Source organism: Tyto alba, unplaced genomic scaffold (genome assembly GCF_018691265.1).
Source record: "Tyto alba isolate M040663 unplaced genomic scaffold, T.alba_DEE_v4.0 Super-Scaffold_22, whole genome shotgun sequence".
Taxonomy (NCBI): Eukaryota; Metazoa; Chordata; class Aves; order Strigiformes; family Tytonidae; genus Tyto; species Tyto alba.
Genome location: NW_024881296.1, coordinates 12,285,095 through 12,305,465, shown reverse-complemented (window position 1 = coordinate 12,305,465; position 20,371 = coordinate 12,285,095). Strand labels below are relative to the sequence as shown.

Here is a 20,371-nt window from a genome sequence, read left to right as displayed (position 1 = left end):
CACGCACAGGTGCCATAAAGCTCCTGGAAGGGCAAAGCAGCTCAAAGAAAGCAATTGCAGAGGTGAGAGCATCCTCAAAATCTGGGGAGCTCCCTGAGGCATTTCTCTGCCCTCAACACCAGAGTGCTGGAGGCAAGAGCTGGCCCGAGCAGATTCTGCTCAGCCGGTCACCTCGACTTTCATCAGTTCTTGTTCAGTGCTTTCACTGAACTTTCCAAGTCTTTGTGACATAAAAAAGGATTGAACGTTACAGCTGTATTTGAGCCAGCTACATTGCCACCAGCTCTTGCTAGTCCTCTCTACTCAGATCATATTTGCTTAATGGCCTGTGAATTAATTTGTTGGAAGCTGACACCTTGCTGCAGGGTTAGTTAGTGACTCTAACATGGGGCTGGTGCACAGACTTTCAGGTGCAGAGCGTCTTTTAGACAAAAAAAAAAAAAAAAAAAAAAGAAATTCCAGTGCACTTGGAAATCTTCACTTTTAGGATGTGATGACTGGAGTAATGAATGAGCTGAAGTACAGAAGAAAAATAAACTCAATTCCAGCTATTTAAAGGCTCAGCAATTCCTTCCAAGCGAAAAACAAGCAGCTATTGTGTGCCTGTGCTGAGAGAGCTGGGGGGAGGCAGCATTTCTCACAGGCAAATTAGGAATGTGAAAACCAGAACAAAACCCACAAGCCTTAGAAGCCCAAGTAGGGAACACAAGCCATTTTCTGTTCGACATGATTTGTGTTGTCATTAGGTGGGTTTAATGGGGCTTTATTCTTATTCTGGGAGGAAAGCTGTGGCTTTGCCTGAGCTAACAATAGAGACTGTTCAGACCTGGGAAACGTGAGGGAGCCAGCCGAAACTGCATTCACCGTGTCACTCGGGCACTCACTGGGAACAGAGGGTCTCCTCCCCGCCGTCCCTTCCCGGCGCTGGAGGCTGGCCACGTTTTGCTAGAGCCTGATAAAAACTTGTCTGTGCCCTGTCTGGCAGGGACGTATCCGATTCGTGTCATTTATCCCAGTGTAAAGGAAGACCCATATTGGCCATCAGCCGCGCTGGGACAAGACCCGAACCCCACAAAAGGTGCATTGGAAACCCTCACGCTGCTGCCCCACCGTTGCCTGGTGCAGAAGACAAGGCCAGCATCACAGCTGTGGGAAAGGCTTTTCTCATCTGAGATGGCCTGAACCCCCCTGTCTAACCCTCCTACCAAGGAACGGTGAGCCCCAGCAGGAACAGTTCAGCAGCCGTCATGGCTTCTGGAAGTCCAGTATTTGGGTGCCTTGTTTCAAGCTCTGTAACCAGGAAAGGGGATAAAGCGGTTACAAAAGGCTTCCCGAAAGGAAATCTTAACAGTTGAAACCCATGAGCTTAGTTTGAACAGCCCCCCATGGGGCACATGTGAAGCCCCTCTCTTTCAGTTTCGCTGGCTTCATTCAGAAGATCCTGACAGCGATTTATTTCCTTTCACACAGCCGCAGGACTAGAAACAGCACAGCAGGTCATCAGCAAGTGCAACAAGCTTTCTGCTTTGAGGATTGCAAGAGGACACACCACTTTGAGAAGAATACGAGAACTCCTGGCTGCCCATCTTCCACCTGCGAAAGGAGCAGTGTTACCTTAGCTCTGCTCGTCCTGGGCCGCTGCTCAGAGATGGATGGGGATGGAGAGCCGGTCTGGGGTGAGTGACGCCCCTCTCTAAGGAGACCCAGAGACAAACGCGGCCCTCAACCATCCCCAAAGCAAGCCAAAACTGTGTTACTGCAGAAATATCACATTACTTTCTGGCCAGATCCTGGTTTAGTTTGAGATATGCTAATTTTAGTGGACCAGATCATGTGAGAAATACAGGATTCCTACTCCAGGAATCAGTTACTGGTGGAGTACAGCTGCTTTCTCAAAGCAATGCCATGAGCTTCCCTGACAAGTTGTTATATTGAAAAGTTTGCTGAAATATTTTTATGATCTGATTTAGATCAAACCAAGGGTACCAGAGAAAGTCAGGAACTGCCCAACAGCCATTTTCATTGCATTATATGAAGCACTGTGAAAGAAAATATTTACTTAGGGGGAATGATATGACTAAGGTGCCTTTAGCCGTAAAAAAGCTGTTGAGAAGCTGTTCTGATGACAAATTCGCAACATAAACCCTGTATGCCTGAAGAAACTGTCTTAGAAATTAAATTTGAAACATTTCTGTTTTCAAGAACAGTTCAGTTAAACTCAGCTACTCACCCATTAACAAACAATGAAATATATATTTTTTGTGTATCGATTGCCTTCCTAGAAGCACTCTTGGCCATTGGATGCCACAAGCTAATTTATCGGGAATTCACGCAGTTTTAATGGATGATCTCTGTCAAAGTTGTCAAGTTTCCTTCCAATGGGATTAGAGTCTCTCAAACTCTTGCGGCTTTGCTAGTGATGAGGGTCCTGTAGCAGCTGGAAAAGGGAACACCCCTCTGTCTTGGCAGCTTCCTCCAGCAAGTCGCGCGTTAGGCAGTCTTCGTTAGCAGCGCACACAGGGATGCCAGGCTCAGCACGTAAAGCAGGGCAAAACACATCCCCTTCCCAGCTGCGGGGCGAGGGGGGGGCAAGGCAGCACTGGCTTCGACAGCCACAGGACAGCGCTCCCACTCATCAGTGCCCCCAAAGTGCAGAGCAGCACCTGTCCTGTTAAAACACGTGCACCGATCTGCATTTTGCAAAGTCCTGAGCCAACACCCCTGGATGCTGGGCAGAGCCCACCCTCAGGGGCCGCTGCCAGCTCTGTGCCCGAGCTTGGGGAGGTTTGGGCAACTCGCTCTGCCGGCTGGCTCGGCGTGCAGCTGCCCCACGGCCGGCACAGCCGCGAGCAGCAGCCAGCTCTGCTGACCAGAGCAACCGCAGCTTCGAGCAGAGGTGCCGGCGCCCCGCAGGGCTGCAACCCCGCTGCCCTTACCGGGGAGACAGGCCGCGGCGATTTTTTAATTAAAGAGCACAGGGAGTTTCTGCAGCCCAGGCCAGCGGCACTGCCGCTGCAGGAGCGGGCCCAGCGCGGGCAGCAGCGGCTCAGGCTGATTCCCCTGGGCCCTTCTGCTCTGCTCAAAGGAACAGGCAAGGCCCGGGCGGGGTGGGCCCCCTGTGCCCCGCAGAGATCTCGCCCGCAGCTCGGGGCTTTCCAGCAAAGTTGTAGAATACAGCACGTAGTATCTGCAACACGTCCCGGGCATATCCTAAGTGTTTTATACCCCAAGAGCTGTAGTTAGCATATGAAAACACTCTGAACTTAGTCTATTAAAAACTAGTGGCTCTTAATAATGCCTCAGACAACCCAAAACGCAGCCCCTGATGCCCGTGTCAGAATACAGCCTATAGCTTAACTATGGGAATTCCTTGCGTAGTTTTACTGTCCTGTGAAAGCATCTTTCACAACCAAATATCATCTTGAGTGGCACTCACAAAACAAGCTGTAGGTACCAGAGGAATAACACACAGCCAACCGTCTTTTTTTATAAAAGTATTTTTAATAAACTGATGGATTTAAGTTTCAGATGCTAGACAACTTGTTGCCATGTACAGGTAACAAAGTCAAAATTCTTTGAATTTTATACAAATACTATGTAGTACAGTAAACTTGAATACAAGTTTACAAAAAATGCATCAGTGAATATTCAGCTTGTAACCAACTTCCAACAGTGAAAATTACCATGTTTCAATAGTGATCAGAATTGCATTGCAAATTTTAGAAGTAATGCAACTATGTTTTTACCAAGCCACTCTGAAGTTACTGGTGCACACTGACAGTACATTGGATTTTTTTTGGCTTGCTGAACAGAAAATGGCATTTAAATAAAATGACTTGGAGTTAAAGAATATAATATGTATCAAAAGTACTATCTTACAGAAAACTAAACAAGGATGAGAAAGTAAACAGAGCAGAACCCTGAAGTAGTGATATTTTTCTACCCGTTTTGATGGAAAAGACTCCACAGGTGTCCAGCTTTCTCACAGCATTTTGGAGTGTTCTAGTCCTAGCACAGTGTGGTCATTAGTAGACTAAAGTAATCCCTGCTTGGCAGTAATGCTGGTGAAGGGTAACTTGCTCTATTGCTAACAAATCGGAGTAACCACTGGCAGGGTGACTTGGAGGTGTCCAGTGGAGGCTGAGTTGACAGCACGCAACTGAAGTTACAGTACCACTGGCTTTGATGCGATACCCCACAGCCTTCAGGGTTCAGGTGTCAGTTTCCTCACAGGATTTACAAATGCATGGTTTTGGAACAGAAACAAAAACAAAAAAGAGGAGCCTAAGACAGTATTTTCACCTGTACAGCTACCAATAAAATGAATGTGTTTGTTACAAACTTTCCAGTCTGTTTTATAAAAAATACTCTTAGTTTTACTTCTAAATAAAAACTGTGCTGTGATCTGTCACGTTCTTGCATTGTACATGCTGCAGTTGTGTGTGTTAATGAAGGTGTAGACATTTGTGACCTAGTGCTCTGGATGTATCAGAAGCCTAAAAAGCTGATTTTGGTACATAAAAGTTAGGTAGCGATGAAAATTCATTCTATTTATTTTTCCTAAAACCTAGGAAAAGCTACAGTACATTGCTAGATCAGTGGCCTCAACCCTGAGCTGAAATAAAGGACCTGCCTTGGCCAAGAGACTTAGTCACATTACTACCACAGCCGCACAGCAGAGTCAAAATAACCTGTCTGCAACCTGTTGTCTTAGCTGTAAGTAGTGTGAGATTCAGTTCTGTAATGCTTGAGAGTTGCCTGGAGACCACCATATTCATTTTCACTACAGGAAAAAAAAGAAAGGAGAACTCAAATTCAGAGAGTCAAGTGAAAAAGCACTCAACGGGGAGAGTCAGTATATCCAGCTTCTGGAGACCAGAGAACATAGTGGCAGACTTGTCAGTCTTAAGCGTTTCCCACTTGGTGGAAGAGATGATTAGAACACGTACCAAACTACAGTTCAAGAGACTTCTATTATCATCCCACTCTTTCCGGAAAGAGTCTCACTTGTTTTTTTTTTTTTTTGGTTTTTTTTTTTTTTTTGTTTTTTTGTTTTTTGTTTTTTTTTTTTTTTTTTGTTTGTTTGTTTGTTTGTTTGTTTGTTTGTTTGTTTTGTTTTGTGTTTTTTCCCCCCAGAACCGAATGCCTCTCTCTCTGTACCTACGCTGCATCACAGAAGATGAGTGAAAACTTAAAGACCGTCTGGCAAAGGATTCAACCCAACTGCTAGCACAAAAACTTCTGCTCATTTCCAACGTGAGCGGGAGTTGGCGAGGATAAGAATTCTTACTACGATACAGCCTACTGCACCTATCTGCAGGGTGCAACAGCACCAACTACCATGGCTAGGAGCACTCGTAACATGAAGCATTCTTGCCTCCTAAGAGGACTTTTTCCTTTTAAACAGCAGAAACTGTAGTCAGTATTTCACTTAATTGAAAACTTAAGCCCAGCAACAGACTGAAAATAAAGCTTGTAAGAATCACTTATACTTCTAGTAATGCACACTTTGTGAGCTGATCAGTCTGCAGATGGTATGGGTTTTTTGTTAGTTTAAGGCAGCAAGTCTTACAAAATACACAAGCTCACCTCCCTCACGTTTGTGCTACTGTAGCCTTATGTGCACAATAGAACCTCACTAATTTACACTAACGACTGGAAGAACCATTAATTCTCTTGGTAAATGAACAAGAATAAGGCATTCCATTATATATTCTGATCACTAATTATAATTTAGCTCTAATTATAATCTACCAGCAAACATAATTCTGTGTTTTAGAAAATAATATCTCTTACCTTCAGATATAATTATGTGTGCAGATTAGTGGGTTCTGCTGTGTAAACACGCAGGTGCATAAGCAATTTTCAGGTTTTTCTTCATTACATCTGACAAGAAAGTTAATGCCACAGACAGAGACTGTGGGAAAATAAATTAGGATTTCTCTGTAATTTGTGCGGATATGCACAACTGGGCAGTAATTTAGAGCTCAAAAAAAAAAGGACAGGAAAGTTTACAAACTCAGGTGAAGCAAAATCAGCAGCAGAAAGCAAGGCCATTCCCCAACCATAAATGGCTTGTATTACACTATTCCAAATTATATGAAACAAAACAACAACAACAAAAAAAAAAAGATACAAGGACTAGCTTTTATATACAAGTTTGAAATCAATTAAAGCAAACAGTGAAAAATTCGTTGATGGTTCTAACATGGTATTCACATGTCTAAATCCTGAAGTAGACTCTAAATACAGACAGAAGATAGGATGCAAACTATATGGCTGAGTTAAAAAAAAAAAGGGATCCATGTGCATTGTAATGAGACAGAAATTCCCCTTCATATGTGCAAAAATCCACAGTTTCATTAATGTAGAGGTCATACTTCTAGTAACAGATCTTAGACAAAACCAGTCTCCCTACATCCTGGAATCCACCTGCTTACATCAGCCACTTTAAGTGCACAGTACCCTGTTCACATATATAGTATTCAGCAGTTTCTGGCATTTCTCAGAAATTTAATGTTCACCTGCCTTAAATCTTGAAAACAAAGGGGAGAGTTCATCCAGGGCATCATACCACTGCTTTTGAGTTATACCAACAGTTAAATCAAACTCAAATTCTCTCTTCTTCCACGGTGGCAGGAGTCCTTACAGGACTTGTAAACAGCAATACACAATACTGTAAACAAATAGTTTAAATTCTGCTTTATACAAGATGTTAAATTAACCCAGGTCTACCAAACAGGTGAAAATGAAAAGGGTGGCTTCACACAAAATCCTTCCCTTTTCTCCCAGCAATTCTTTTCACTACAGAAATAATCCTGAGCTGAAACAGGGGTTGATGAGAGCCTTTTTTGCATATAAAAACAATGTTCTAGAGTCAGCTCTCATGTTCTGTCAGGAAGTCAATTGCTGGAGAGATTAAACCGAAGTATTTCAAACCACTTGTTACTTTGGAGGAGGACTTATAATTTGGTGTGGCGTCCAGTTCTAGACCCAGATGCTGAGCTTGCCAAGGAAGCTGATGCTGCTGCATCCTCAGCTTCCTCCAGCTCATCGTGTAGCTCCTGGCTAACACTAGACTGGAGGGCTGCAGGAGTTAGCCACTCCTTCGGCAGACAGCTCTGGAGAAATGGTATACAAGAGCTGAAGTAGGCAAGGCGATTCACCCATCGTGGAATCTCTTTTCCACACAGAATCTAGGAGGGGGGGAAGGGAAAAGAAAGGATTAATGCGTCTCCTGGATTCATGAGTAACAATACTACAGTACTGTAAATAAAAAGCAAAGGCTGCAGCAGCCTCATGATTTACATATCACAAACAGCAGTCAGGAAGCACTCAAGTTAGCTGCTCTAAAACAACTTTCTCCATCAGTAAAAGCAGTGTCCCAAGTCACACAAGGACACTTTTCCACTGTGAGAGTTTGACACTTTTTTTTTTTTAGAAGTCCCGAAAAGCCAAACCACCTCACTCTTTTTGAATAACTTCTATAAAAGGAACAGAAATTAGTTAAGGTATGGTTTCTATACACTGTTCATTCCTCAGAAACAGAAATGGCAGGAGAAATCTCACAATTCCAGAAAAGCATCCTGAAATCAAGCGCCAGAAAGACAGTGCCAATACTGCAGTTACGTGGAGTTCCACGTGCAGCTGAGGCTATTTACTGTGACCGTCTCTGATGACTTTGCACAGGATGTCACTACCTTACAGCACACAAGCCAGGCACACACACACTTGGGTTCACTGGAACAAGAGAAGCTGTACAATGAAAAGCTGGTTTCATCTCCTCAAAAACGTATGAAGCTGCATTAAATACTTGGTTTTACTGTACATCAGTCATTAAATGGTTTTGTTGTTACCGTTCAAGGGGTGAGCTATTTTACCTAACTACCTCTATATTCACTTCTGATGTTATTTACTCCAGTGCAAATATGGAGAAAATCATAGCTAACGGGAGCATTACTCTACTGTAACTGTGCAGCATTTAACTTACAATTCTCTGTTTCTATAGTCAATTTGAACACTAAATAAGGTGAGACATAAAATAGAAACAAGATGACCGTGCAGTTGAAGAGTATGACAAATACCTGGCCATACAGGCCAGACTTCATGCCAACTGCAGCTTTGTCAGTGTCTCACCCTACTTCCTTGTACCAGCATTGTACTCGAATCATCTCAATAGAATTTTCTAATACCACTGGAAGATCAGTCTACAGAAAACACAGGCTATACAATAGGTGTACTGTTAACTATTGTGAAAAAAAAAAAAATTATGGAAGTTCACCATGGAAAAAATTGACATTAGAATAAATTCTGACATGCACACCACTGAAAAATCACAACTGCCATTCCCCTCTTTGTCCTGGATTACTTGTTCCTGACCCCTCTCCCTTGTGTTGATACACATGCGAGTGATCAGGCATTCGATCACACTGACAAACCGACCATGTTAAGATAAAGCTGAAGGGAAAAAGCAAAGCCCATTCAACTCCACAGTCAGATCTGTGCATGACCACTCAGGTATCTACATGACCAGGATGCAGGTGCTGACAGAGCGGTAACCTGACAAAAGCCTCTCAAGCAGAAGATTAACATTGTCTGTGAAACTTCAATGACTTCAACATAAAGTTCATAACTTCAGAAATTATTTTCAGTGTGATGACTCTGTGGGGAAATACTGATAAAAATAACACGTGCTGCTATCTTCAATAGTGATCCATGAAGCATCTGAAATGACTTTGAAATTCTGTTAATACTTTATTTACTAGGTCTCTCAATTAGGAATGCACCCCTGCACGAACACAAACTATGTACGACAACAATATTTAGCATTTTTGCCAGCAAAATCTCGTGCTTTGGACATAAGCATAAATAAAACCTGAAAAAGGGTGACATTTGCCCAAGGTAACAGAAATAGGAAGCTGGAAATTGGGCCAAACATTCCAAAGGACAGGAAGGAGATGACGCTCAGTAGCCACCTGGAAAGCACCTTTCTATAGACCTTCACATTTGTTTACCTCAGATAAAGCTGAAGAAAAGTGATTGCAGTTTTTGTGCATTAGGTGATAAGCATTTCCTTTGAATTCTTTTCCAAGCTCTTCTACTATTTTTTCTATGTCATCTTCCATAAAGTCAGTACTGCCTAGAACCACAGCCTCTCTAGAAGAGAAACAGAAAGAGTAGGTGATCAGGCTTCCATGGTGTAGGTGGATTACTGTCATACATTGCTCAGAAACCACCCCACCACCGTGCGTGGTGAGATCCTTCTACCTTCCTAGAATAACAGATTCTTTCTATTCCATTTTATAGCACCACTTTCATCTTTATCATGGGAGATTATTTCCTTGTGGATTGTCCACTTGTGGCTCGCTTAAGTTCTTAGCAACTTAACTCTGACAAACACCGGATGCAATTTTCCCCTCCTTTCCAAGGGATATTGTTTCTAAGAGACAGCTGAGAACAGGTAAGAGCTTGTAATGCAGGGAAGGGTAAAGGCAATCTCACTAAGAAAGTAGAAGAGACACATGGGAAAACATTGAAAAGCAACATTTTTCAGCTTTTTCTTTGAATAAAAATTTCACTGCCTTGGAAAGTTATACCCTGCTGTATATACTGTATGAATAACAAAAGCTAGCTGCAAATCCACATAATTTGTACATGCTTAAGGAGCTTAATGCACGCTAAAAATAATGTTCTTTGCTGTCGACACTTTGTCTCATCACCTCTGTCCATATTTCATTTCTCAGTAAAGAAAACACACTAATTTCTCAGAAAGTCAGAAATCCTGTGGTATCACTCAACACATCTATCCTCAAAAATAAATGCAACAAGTTGTCTTTTTAATATGCCTTCTCAACAGCAAGAAAATAGGTATCTTTCTTACTTAAATTTAAATGTTTCTCCTAGCTCAGAAGCATTTCCTGGTGAAATTTCAAATATTCCAGAAAAAGGGTATGGATGACCACCATAGGCAAATTCTGAAAGAGAAAGCTCAGATTTAACAAAACCAGCACACAACGGCAGTAAAGAACAGCAGACCTCACTGACTGGAAGATCACTTCACAAGGATCTAAAGCTAGAAGCCAGACATCTTATTTACATGGGTAACAAATGCAAAGAGCTGGAAACGAATAGTTTTGTTAGTTACTAGTCAACCTAAGTGAAAACTGACGGGAAATTTCCTACATCCGTGTACAGGTTTAACTTGAATAACTTTGCAGGAAGTATATATTGTTTTCGTTGTGTAAGTGAGAATTTACAAGTTAAACCGTAAGTCCTACTGATGTTCTTTATACATGCTTGTCTTTAAAAGTCCACTTACATATTTATAGATTAGGGATTCAAAGCACTGCATCCTCAAAGCTCTGACAGCATTTCTACTGGGTGCTTACAGCTATAAGTGTGGCAGCGAGCAGTAGCCCAATGGGTTTCTTAATTTCTTGATTTGCAAAAGTTCAACTGTCCCAAGTTCTTTACTATGACAAGGAAGTAAACCAGCGCGTGCATCTGAAGTCTGCACGTAGCATCTGCCGGCATAAGCACTTATAGTACATGAAAATATCATGGTGTGCTTTAGCTTCCTTCTGTGTCTGTAAGATAACACAGCATGCTACACCCAGAGTGCAATAAAAAGCTTTAAGCATGACTTCATGCTTCCTTTCCTCAAAACTCATAACACATCATCCAAGTCCAGCATTCCGTTTTGCAGATAATCTTTTTTACAACAGGTTAATAAATAAAGTTCAATGTACTTTGAAAAATGCAAGTCATTGTTCCAGCAGGGGTATGGCCTGCTAGACGAGAAAGCTGTTATAATCTGAACGGGAAGGGAGGCACATGTATTTGGCACAGCTCAAGAACTGGGTTTCAGGCATAGCACTATTAAGAGTCAGGTCGTTCTGGGATGGCTTAAAAGCAGTCCAAAAAAGTTGTCTCAGTAAGCACCCTGGTTTTTCAATTTATTGCTTTGATAACACTCCCAAACCCAGTTACAATGTGACCATTATAATACCTGAAACATCCATAGTTTTAAGACAACTTTGTGCAATGTGGTCTTTGGATTGCATGCCACACCTTTTGCTGCTTCCCCTCACCTCCAAACACATTCCAAAAAAAATATTTTTTTCTTATTTAAGTGTACTACTTTTGGGAACACTGTCACCTCAGAGCATCCTTACACTGGTAGGCAGGAAGCCCTCAGACCCGAGCCTGTGCTACAGCATGCTCGCGAACACCTCCTGGCAGCAATCAGAGGCCTGAACATATCAGGAAGCTGCATCCCCAAAGTTCAACCTATTTAGCAAAATCAGAATGTATTGCTGTATTTCTCACAAGTGTATCTTTTGTAAACAGTATGTATGAGATGTCTTTTGACGAAACCGTCTCTTTAAAACAAACCAACCCATCAGTAAGGAATTGACAGTTTTTCCTGAGCATAATGTGCTTTTAGGTGCCTAGCAGTGACAGACTATTGTTTTTGCAGTAACTCCTTTCACTAAGTGCTGGTAGAATATAACATGATTCAAACATGCTTACATGAAGTGGACATTTGTTTTAACAACAGGTATTTCAAAACCTAAAATAAAGATTCCTATGCCTAGCTGAATAAATTGCACAGTTTTTCCTAGTGGCATAGCTTTATACAAGAATGCAAGATGACCACCGGGTTATCTGTATCCAAGAATAAGAATTTCCAGAGGCAGAAGAGATAAACACTCTAAGGGAAAACTGATGAACAGGTTTCAAGAGCCAGACTTCCCTCACTACCTGAAAAATATTTTTTAAATAACAGCGTTACCATAAAAAGGAACAAGTTACGTTTTTCTTGTACATACCTCGGCCATACACTTCTATACCTGAATGGAACACTCCAATTCCAAGGGAAGAAGTATATTCATTCATCCAATACTATGAGGAAAGAAGAAAACAAAAAGACTCTAGTTAGTTTCCAATACAGATCTGTCTTCTGATAGCAAACTGACATGAATTCGTCCCCCACATTAAAAACACAAAGCCCTACCACAAAGTGAAACTGCGTAACCCATTTTATGGGAACAGAACATGCCATTAAAATTTACTAACTGTATAGTGAATTAATTCCATTAGATTCTACTCCAGTGTTTTAGTGCTGTCAATGTATGTCAATCAAGGAGACCATACCTGGGAGAAATTCAGATCAACTTTTGATTAGTCAACAAGTTACAGGTTGTAAAGTTTCCCATTAGGTGGAATATATTCTAGAATCAACTGCAGTAATTTTGCAGAAGCACTTTTTTTTTTAAAAAAAAAATAACATTGGAATGTAGGACTAATATAAACACACCAATTGTCCTTTGTAGCAGTGACCACACTTTTGCTTATGACCAGATGAGCACAAGACACACGCAGAGATACATTAGACAGACTGAAATTAGCTTTAGTATATTTTTCTCTTCGAATAGTCAGTTGGTGTTCACCGTACGAGAGTGTTTTCTCCAGGCTCCTGATGGATGTCTCCATACATGAGGTGTAAATCCCTTGCATAGATCTAACACCTATTTCCAATATATCACTTCTATTGTAGCCCATAGATAATAGCTGCATTTCAAAAGGAAAGCAGGAAGTAAAAATTAAAAAAAAAAGGAATAAAAAAAAATTAAATGAAAAAACATTCCCTTAGCAGTTTCCTTTTTCAAAAGCAGCAGCAGCAACAGTGACTACCTATCAGAAGCTAACTATTAACCTCAAGACCTTAAAGATGCAGAGTTTTAGAAAGCAAAAACCTGAAAATTACTGTCCTTCCTTGGCTACATCACCACCCTCAAAATATCAGTCTCCAAGCAGAAAAAAGTTTTAAGTGACACATAATTTAAAAAGGAACCTCAAACAAAAGCTAAAAAAAAAAAAAAAAAAGCCTTAGTTGTGTCCTTAAAACTGAAATTGGCTAGCAAGAAAAACCTCTCAAAATAGAAAGAAAACATTATTTTGCCAATTACTCCAGTAGTGGGGCATTTCCTCCCAGGTCATCTGGTCCCAAAGGGCACTGCTGCCAACTACTACAAAGCAGACTTCAAAAAGTCAGTTGGCAGGCTACAGACTGAGGTAGTACCCCCAGTAAATTAATATTTGTTTAGCAAACAGGAGGGAAAAAGAAGCTATCTTCTTTAAACAACCTGGTTGACATAACAAGTGCTTTCTGATGTGAAGTCGTTATTAAAACAGCACAACTGATGATAAAAACGTAAAAGGTTACCAGTGTCACTTTGTTAAGATGTGCTAGCTGGAGTTAGTGCTTAATTTACAGGACGTGTAACAGGCATTTCTGAAAGCTAGTTTCCTCACAATAAAAATGATACACTAAACTTTGGACTGAGAAGCTATTAATGAAAATCAAGACAAGTTAAATGGCAAAAAGAGCAAGTTAGGCCAAAAGTTACAAATTTTCAGGCCTAAGATATGGATGTATTTGGCTTTTACAGTCATCCTTTTTCTAAGTACTGTCAAACCTAAAATAAACGGCCCCCCAAATTCAGTTACCGGCAGGTGCCAAACATCAGCACATGATTTTTCCAGCCTAAAATTCACAATTGTGCCAGCAGGCACAGGGCACAAATGACTATCTGGATAACAAGATGCTGAGGATTTGATGTTCTCTTCTATAGACAAGCCAGTTGTGGGAAATTTGGTCAACACGAATTAACAGAGGACAGATTTTGCTCCTATTTACTTAAAGGCTTGTTGAGATCTGTGGATAAATTTTGCTTAAGATTAAGCTTTACCCTTTGCTTTAATTTCTTGCTTTGTCAATGCATTGCTATGTTAGCTAGTGGATGATTATATTAAATTATCATCTCAGCCTATTTAAAGGGCTTAGCAGTTCATTCTTTCATTCCTCCCCCCAGAAAAGAGCAGAGAACAAGTCCGTTTGATCAAGCTCCATCCAGAAATATACTGGGTTAGATTTACTCTGTATAGAAAGACACAGAACAGGGAGAAAACATGAAAAGGGGAAGGAAGGGGAATGATGTTAAGACTACCCAACTAAATTAATGGGTTTGTGAGCATAAAAAAAAATGGGATTCTGTTCACTGAAGTGAAATCAAAGTCTCTGGGAAAATGAAAGAGCTACTTCAACATAAACCTGTTTCAGTTCTGAAGCCGGTCCCATCCCACACTTTACGAGCTGATCATTTCAAAATAGTTTTAGGTTTATATTTGTAGTCAAAACCATAGGCATTCAACCTACAGTTTGTTGTCACAGGAAGAAAGTATGTTTGGCTAAAAAGAAGGTGTATCCAAACGAACCTAGTCTAGAACTGAGCTAGACAGGGCCCCCGATGCACTAGTCTTTCCTCTCCTGGACAGCCACTTGGCCAGAAAACTCTGGGTCTGGCCTCAGAATTCCAAATAACCTGCACATCACACATGCATTGGATCTGTTAATGCCAAGCAAGGTTATCGCCGCTGTCTGAAAATGGAACAAAAGTTATACAAGATATCCCATAAGCAACAGAAGTAATAAAACCTAGTTTGTTACTAGGCTGAAAAAGAGAAAAAAAAAAAAATTAACAACACACCTCCCCTCCCACAACCCCATGAAATCTAATGCAAGGTACAGGGAGAGGACAGAAAAGTGGGTTACCAGCCCTCCTCATCGATCTGCACAGCAGCAGGCAAAGGGGCTGGGAAGCTGTTCTAACAAGGTGTGCGGCAAGCCCAGCGCTATTCAAGTACGCGCTCCTCCTTACTGGTGCCGCCTACACACATGGGGCTCCCTAGACTACAAAAGCTGAGCAGTGGTGGCAAATTAAACAAATGTTAGCAGCTTTGGAAGAAGCGCCTAGAGCAAGCTGGCACTTCACTTAGTATTTCCAGTAAGAACGGAGTAGGTTAATTGAAGATAAAAGAATTTCAATAAGGCAGAATTACTTTCCCCCTAGGAACAGTAATTATATCTAATTATTACTTAATCTGGATCAGCTATTGGAAGGTTCATCACATTTCCTCATTGAAAAAAATGCCTTATCTCACTGAAGAAAGAAATGCAGGACAAATGCAACTTACAGTATGCTGAATTTGGCTACGGCTGAAAAGATTATATGCGACTCACAAAATAAAGACCGTAAATTAAAGGACATCTATACAGCTTGCTGGTTCAGTAACATGCTGTAAATTCTGGAATCCCAAACTGATCCCAAAAGCTACACCTTTGCTTCCACTGCACAAACTGGATCCCCTTCATTTAATCTTGATATGAATTTTGCCACAGTAGAATTTATAAAAGCGCAATCCCATATCCTCACTATTTTGCAGTAAATCAATTTTGTAAAATGGGAATTCCTGTTTAATGCAACTATCAGAACAAAAATCTTAGAGAATTATTTTTCTATGAGCACAATAAAGTCCCATCACTGAAATGAAAGAAAAACACTAATTCCAGTGCTTAAAAAAAAAATCTTCATTACTTTCTTCAGAGCTTTCATTTATGTTAATACTTTAGATTGTTACAGCCTTATTTGACAATGGAAAAAATAGGACGGGCACAAAAAAGCTAGACTCCTAAAAATAGCAGTTAGTTAAAATGCAACTATAAAGTACTCTGGTTCTCAAAACACAATATATCAAAGCCTTCACGCTACCCTTTTAATGATCATAAAAGATTTTCAAAGGCATGAACTGCAGCACGTAAATATGCCCTTAAGCCTCTCTCCCTCTACAGAGTTACCAGTACTTGAAAGTCCACTTTCTTGTACAACACACGCTCCCCAGCTCACCCTTTGGCTTTATTAAAGATTTTTTGCTTTTTCAAGCGCTAAGGACAATGGAAGGGTATATGCTCCAAAACCAGCCAACTCAGTCTTGTAAGGAGTTTCAACAGTAGCAAGGTCACCTAGTACTCCCCTGCATACCTAAGCAGCTGCCTGGGAAAGGAAGCTACAGTTAGCACTCAGGTTAAAATAAAGCTGTTCATACGACTTGCAATTATAGTAGCATCGATTCTGTCAACCGGGTGACTAACAGTGGTGTCTTGTTCTAAAAGAGAAACAAAAAACCCCAAACCTAAACTACAAAAACCCCCAAACCCACCTCCGAGTGACACAAAACGTCAGAATCGAACCGTAAACCTGCTCATGCCTCAATACACACTTGGCAGGATTTGATGAATAAACAGAACTTCAAATTAGCTATTACGAAAGACTCTTCCCTCCCCCCCCACCCCCAACACAGTATCATTGATTTCAGCAGGCTGCCTACAGACAGTAATGTAACTGCTACACAACGTGAAACTGAGGCTTCAGCTTAAGCTCCTGCTTCCAACATGTTTAAAATGGACGGAGACATCGTTTAGCAAAAGAGTTTGAGGCAGGATGTACACTGACAGTGTCTTTCAGACAACATGGGAACCTCAGTTTTACTTTCCAGTTTAAAGGAATTCTGTTTCTGTAATGGTCAAATAATGTAGACATCGTTATAAAACAACAAACACAGCTGAAGTAGGATACAGAAATATTCTGCTTAGTGGTCTCAGCCTATACTATGTATAATTTGTGGTGATGCTTCAGCTTCAACAAATACCACAACTGCAGACCAATGCACGAAAAGCCACCCCTACACATGATCAAACATCAGTAAATGTGCTTGCTTCCTTCTTTTGGAGAATAAGTTCCTTCTGCAGATGGTGGCTTTAGAGACTGTGCTATTTCTTGATGTAGGCACAGCCCTGCTGATCATAACAGGGCAACCATCAGTCACCAGTATGTCCTAAGGAAAAGCATGACACTAGTTTTTATGAGCGCAACCTTCTCGTTGCTTTGTTTTTCCCCTCCCTCCCGTCAACTGTCAGCCTTCCTAAGATGGCAGGAGTAAAACTGATCACAGCAATCCAACTCTAGAGGAACGAGAAAGGAGGATATGGGTTGCAGCAAAGAAATCTAAGGAGTAAGAGATAAAGGAGAACCATGTGAATGAAAGAGTAGACTATCGCAAAAGAAAAAAAGCACGCTGAAGTCCCACCCCACCAATGCCAGAATCACAGCGAGAATGGCATTTCTCCCAGAGGCCATGGCATTACTTTCCAGGCAGGCACTTAGACAGGAGACAGTCCATCCCGTTCAGTCTTCAGAGCCTGCCTGTGAACTGGGCCCCGGTGACACTTTGCACAGCTAAGCAAGTCTTCGTGAGAACACCGGGTCTTTCATCTTAGTGAGTCAGAAGTGCATCGAGCCTCGACTTCAAAGATACCATCTACGTAAGAGTCCTGAAACTGAAGTCCTACTTCTTTCTCTGTACGAATATTTATAGTTAACATATGTAAAGCCATCTCTTTTCATGCTAAAAGAGCTTCTCCAATGTGTACTGTTGAACTGTAGTCCAGAAAAGTCATATGTATGCATGTGACAGAGCATCCTTCCCTCCTTTAGTATAAATACAGCACACTGATTTTTTTTTTTTTTTTGTCATACCAGCATCACATGTGAGCTCAATCAGGTGAGCAGAGACCCCATTTTTTCTTTCCCCTCTCAGAAAAATCAGTGAAAAGACTGCTCCTGTCTCCAGTCTCCCCTCATTCTCTACAACAAAGGAAAAACAAAGTAGAAGTAACAGGTTATATTTGCTGGAGACAGAACTCAGACACAGGAGGAGGGGCAGAAAAATAAAAAAAGAAGATAAATCCCTTGACAGGGTCATTGATTTCTGTGTAAGTTTTAGGGTGAAGGAAAATAATGACAAGAATCAGGCTAGTTCATATAATCTCATATGTAATTTTAATTTCTAGATGGATAGCTCCCTATTGATTGTTATTAAATATTCTACCATTTGAGCCTGAGCGTTCCCAAGCAAACAAGCTGCATTCTTTTTTCTGCCAGCAGTCACTGACTCTACACTATATACATTCATACTTTATGAAACACCAAAAGTTCACTTTAAAATGGTGGTGGTAGGAAAGTGTATCCAAAATAAACTGTCACACAGTTACCTGAAGCTAGCTGTCAGTCTTACTGTCCCTCTATCCATAGACTCAAAACGTGGTCAGAGAACTAGCGCAACTTGTTCTAATTTCCAGTGATTGAAACGCATTAACGGATAATATTTTCTTAATATTACTTATCCGCACCTCCTGTTCTATACAGGTACTTACACCTCATTTGTTACCATGGCATTTGAGCAGCTTCCAGCTGAACATAAGACAACACAACAGTTGCTGTAGGTGTCACGGAAAGACTACCCAGAAGGGAGGGAAGGTGAGCTCATAGGACTGCAAATCAAGCTGGAGTAATTCCTTTATTTCTGCAATAATTTCCTGCAAACCAAGTTGCAGCCATACCAAAACTGTCCAAGAATTCTGGTCTAGAAATAAAAACCAAACCCATCACTGACATAGCTCTAAGAAGCCCTTATCCCTGCAGAGACACTGGTTAGCCCCAGCTCCCAGCCTGCTGGAAAATCAGCCGCTTCGATGGTTTTCAGGAGCAGGAAAGCAGGGCCTCCCCACTGCTGAGCCCCGGGGGCAATAACAGAGCCGGAAGAACAGCTCGGCGATATTCCCGTCGCCGGCCGGGGCCGGGGAAGAGTTTCCCATGCGACAGGGAGCGGATCTACCTGCCACGGAGAGACCCGGCCCGGCGCCACAGCTAACTTTTGTTACAGGTCACAGACGATCCGCAGCAACTGAGCGACCTCCTCAATACACACACACCCCACACCCCCGCCACCACCACCACCCCCAGCCTCATCGTTACTTCCCCACCACCGCCCCCGCGGGCGGGAGCCCACGGAGCCAGCGCACGGCAGAGGAAGGGCAGGAAAACTTTCCGCGCTGCCCTCGCCCCGCGCCCGCGGGACGCTCCGCGCCGCAGGCCCCGCGGCCCTCCCGGGAGCGGGGCCGGGACTACCCCCCCCCCCCCCGCCCCGCGCGCCCGCCGCCGCCGCCGGAGCGGGGCCGCTCTGCCAACCCCGGCCCCGGCCCCGGCGCTCACCATATCGTAAACGTTGAGGATCACCAGCTGGTTCGCCATCGCCGGCGGCCCGCGGGCGCCCCCCGCCCGCTCGGTCGCTCCCGCTGCGGCGGCGGCGCCGCTCAGGCCGGCGGCGGGGCGGTGGGGACCCCCGGGGGCCGCTTCCTTCTCGTCCTGCCTGTTGCTGCGGGGCGGGGGGGGGCGGCGGGCACCATGGAGCCGCCGCCGCGGAGGGACGGGGCCTCGCCCCCCGGGAGACGCGCTCAGCCCGCGGCCGGCGACGGGGGCCGGGCGGCGCGGGGGGGAGCGGGCGCGGGCCCCACCCCGGTGGCAATGGCGGGGCCGGTGGCGGCGGGAGGGGAGGAGAGAAGGGAGGGAGGCGGCGCGGTGGTCGCGGGCGGGGAAGAGGCGCGGGCGGCGGCGGGCGCCCTGCCTGGCGCTGGCGGCGCGGCCGCGGGACGGCCCGGCAGCCCCGCCAGTGGGCGCAAGATGGAGCCGCTCGGGCCCGCCCCCATCTTCCGCCGGGAGCGGGACGGCGGAGACTACAGCTCCCGGCCTGCCCTGCGCCCTCCCGCCGCCCGCGCCGGGGCCGGGACGGCGACCGGGGCTGCAGCCGACCCCGGCCCGGCACCGCCGCCCTTTCCCACCTGCGGGGCTCTGGCAGGCTGCCCCGAGTTATGTCGAACGTGAGAGTCCTATGTTAGGGCGCTTTAGTTCCCGGTGGCGGGAAGGTCTGTGCTTGGGCCGCGTGGGGAGATTCCCCCCCCCCCCCCGGCGCCGCCATTTTGCGTTTCTGTTCGGCGGAGAGCGGGAATTCGAGCTAGCTCTGCAGAAGCAACGTTTGAGCCCTTTGGACCTGCAGATAACCCACATGTGGGTACTGGTTAATGCACGGTCACTTCTGAGGCTCGCAAACGCCTCTGATAGTAACCTTGTCATGTGATGATAAGGTGACCTTACATACAACCCCGTCAAGAAACAAAATGCCAGTCAATAAAAGCGTCAGCAGGACAAAAGATGCTTTCCCTCTTCCAGCAGACTCACTTGTATAAAGAAAGCTATTGCCCTTTTATAGCACTTTAAAAAAAAAAGGTGCAGTTCACAACAGGCTGTGGATGTGCCCCTGAGACACGGGGGTGCTGCAGGAAGGAGGATGTTGCCACCTCAGGGGTATTCTGGCTTCTACTATCACTTCTGGCTGCAGATGTTTAGATGTTGGATGTTTAACCTCTCTTTCAGCTAAAACTCCTCTTGGCTGCTGAGCTCTGCACCCTGGGCTCCGTTCTGTGTGCAGAACCGCTCCGTCCGTCCAGTACTACAACACAGCTGACGCAGGCAGTTGAAAAAAGCATCTGTTTATTTCCTATGTTGGGGAAAGGTCTTTGGTTAGAGGAGACTAGTACTGTTGCAAAAACTTACCAGAGGTTTGGATACTGGTT

General features: G+C 43.7%; 1 protein-coding gene across 3 annotated transcripts; it reads right to left on the bottom strand.

Moving 5' to 3' along the window:
* Positions 1–3,481: 3,481 nt before the first annotated feature.
* On the bottom strand, positions 3,482–19,418 carry DESI2 (desumoylating isopeptidase 2). Of its 3 annotated transcripts, XR_006165599.1 has the most exons (6): positions 18,954–19,418; positions 11,832–11,904; positions 9,881–9,974; positions 9,015–9,156; positions 5,797–7,196; positions 3,482–4,783 (listed from the first exon to the last, which is right to left on the bottom strand). XR_006165599.1 is itself a non-coding variant. In XM_042795898.1 (5 exons), the coding sequence occupies exons 1-5, from the start codon at positions 18,990–18,992 to the stop codon at positions 6,963–6,965; spliced, it is 582 nt and encodes a 193-aa protein (XP_042651832.1). In that variant the 5' UTR covers positions 18,993–19,418; the 3' UTR covers positions 3,482–6,962. The 3 variants fall into 3 exon arrangements, 2 of the variants coding, with proteins under 2 accessions (XP_042651832.1, XP_042651833.1); XM_042795898.1 differs by having other exon boundaries at positions 3,482–7,196; XM_042795899.1 differs by lacking the exon at positions 18,954–19,418 and adding an exon at positions 18,116–18,606 and having other exon boundaries at positions 3,482–7,196.
* Positions 19,419–20,371: the final 953 nt, after the last annotated feature.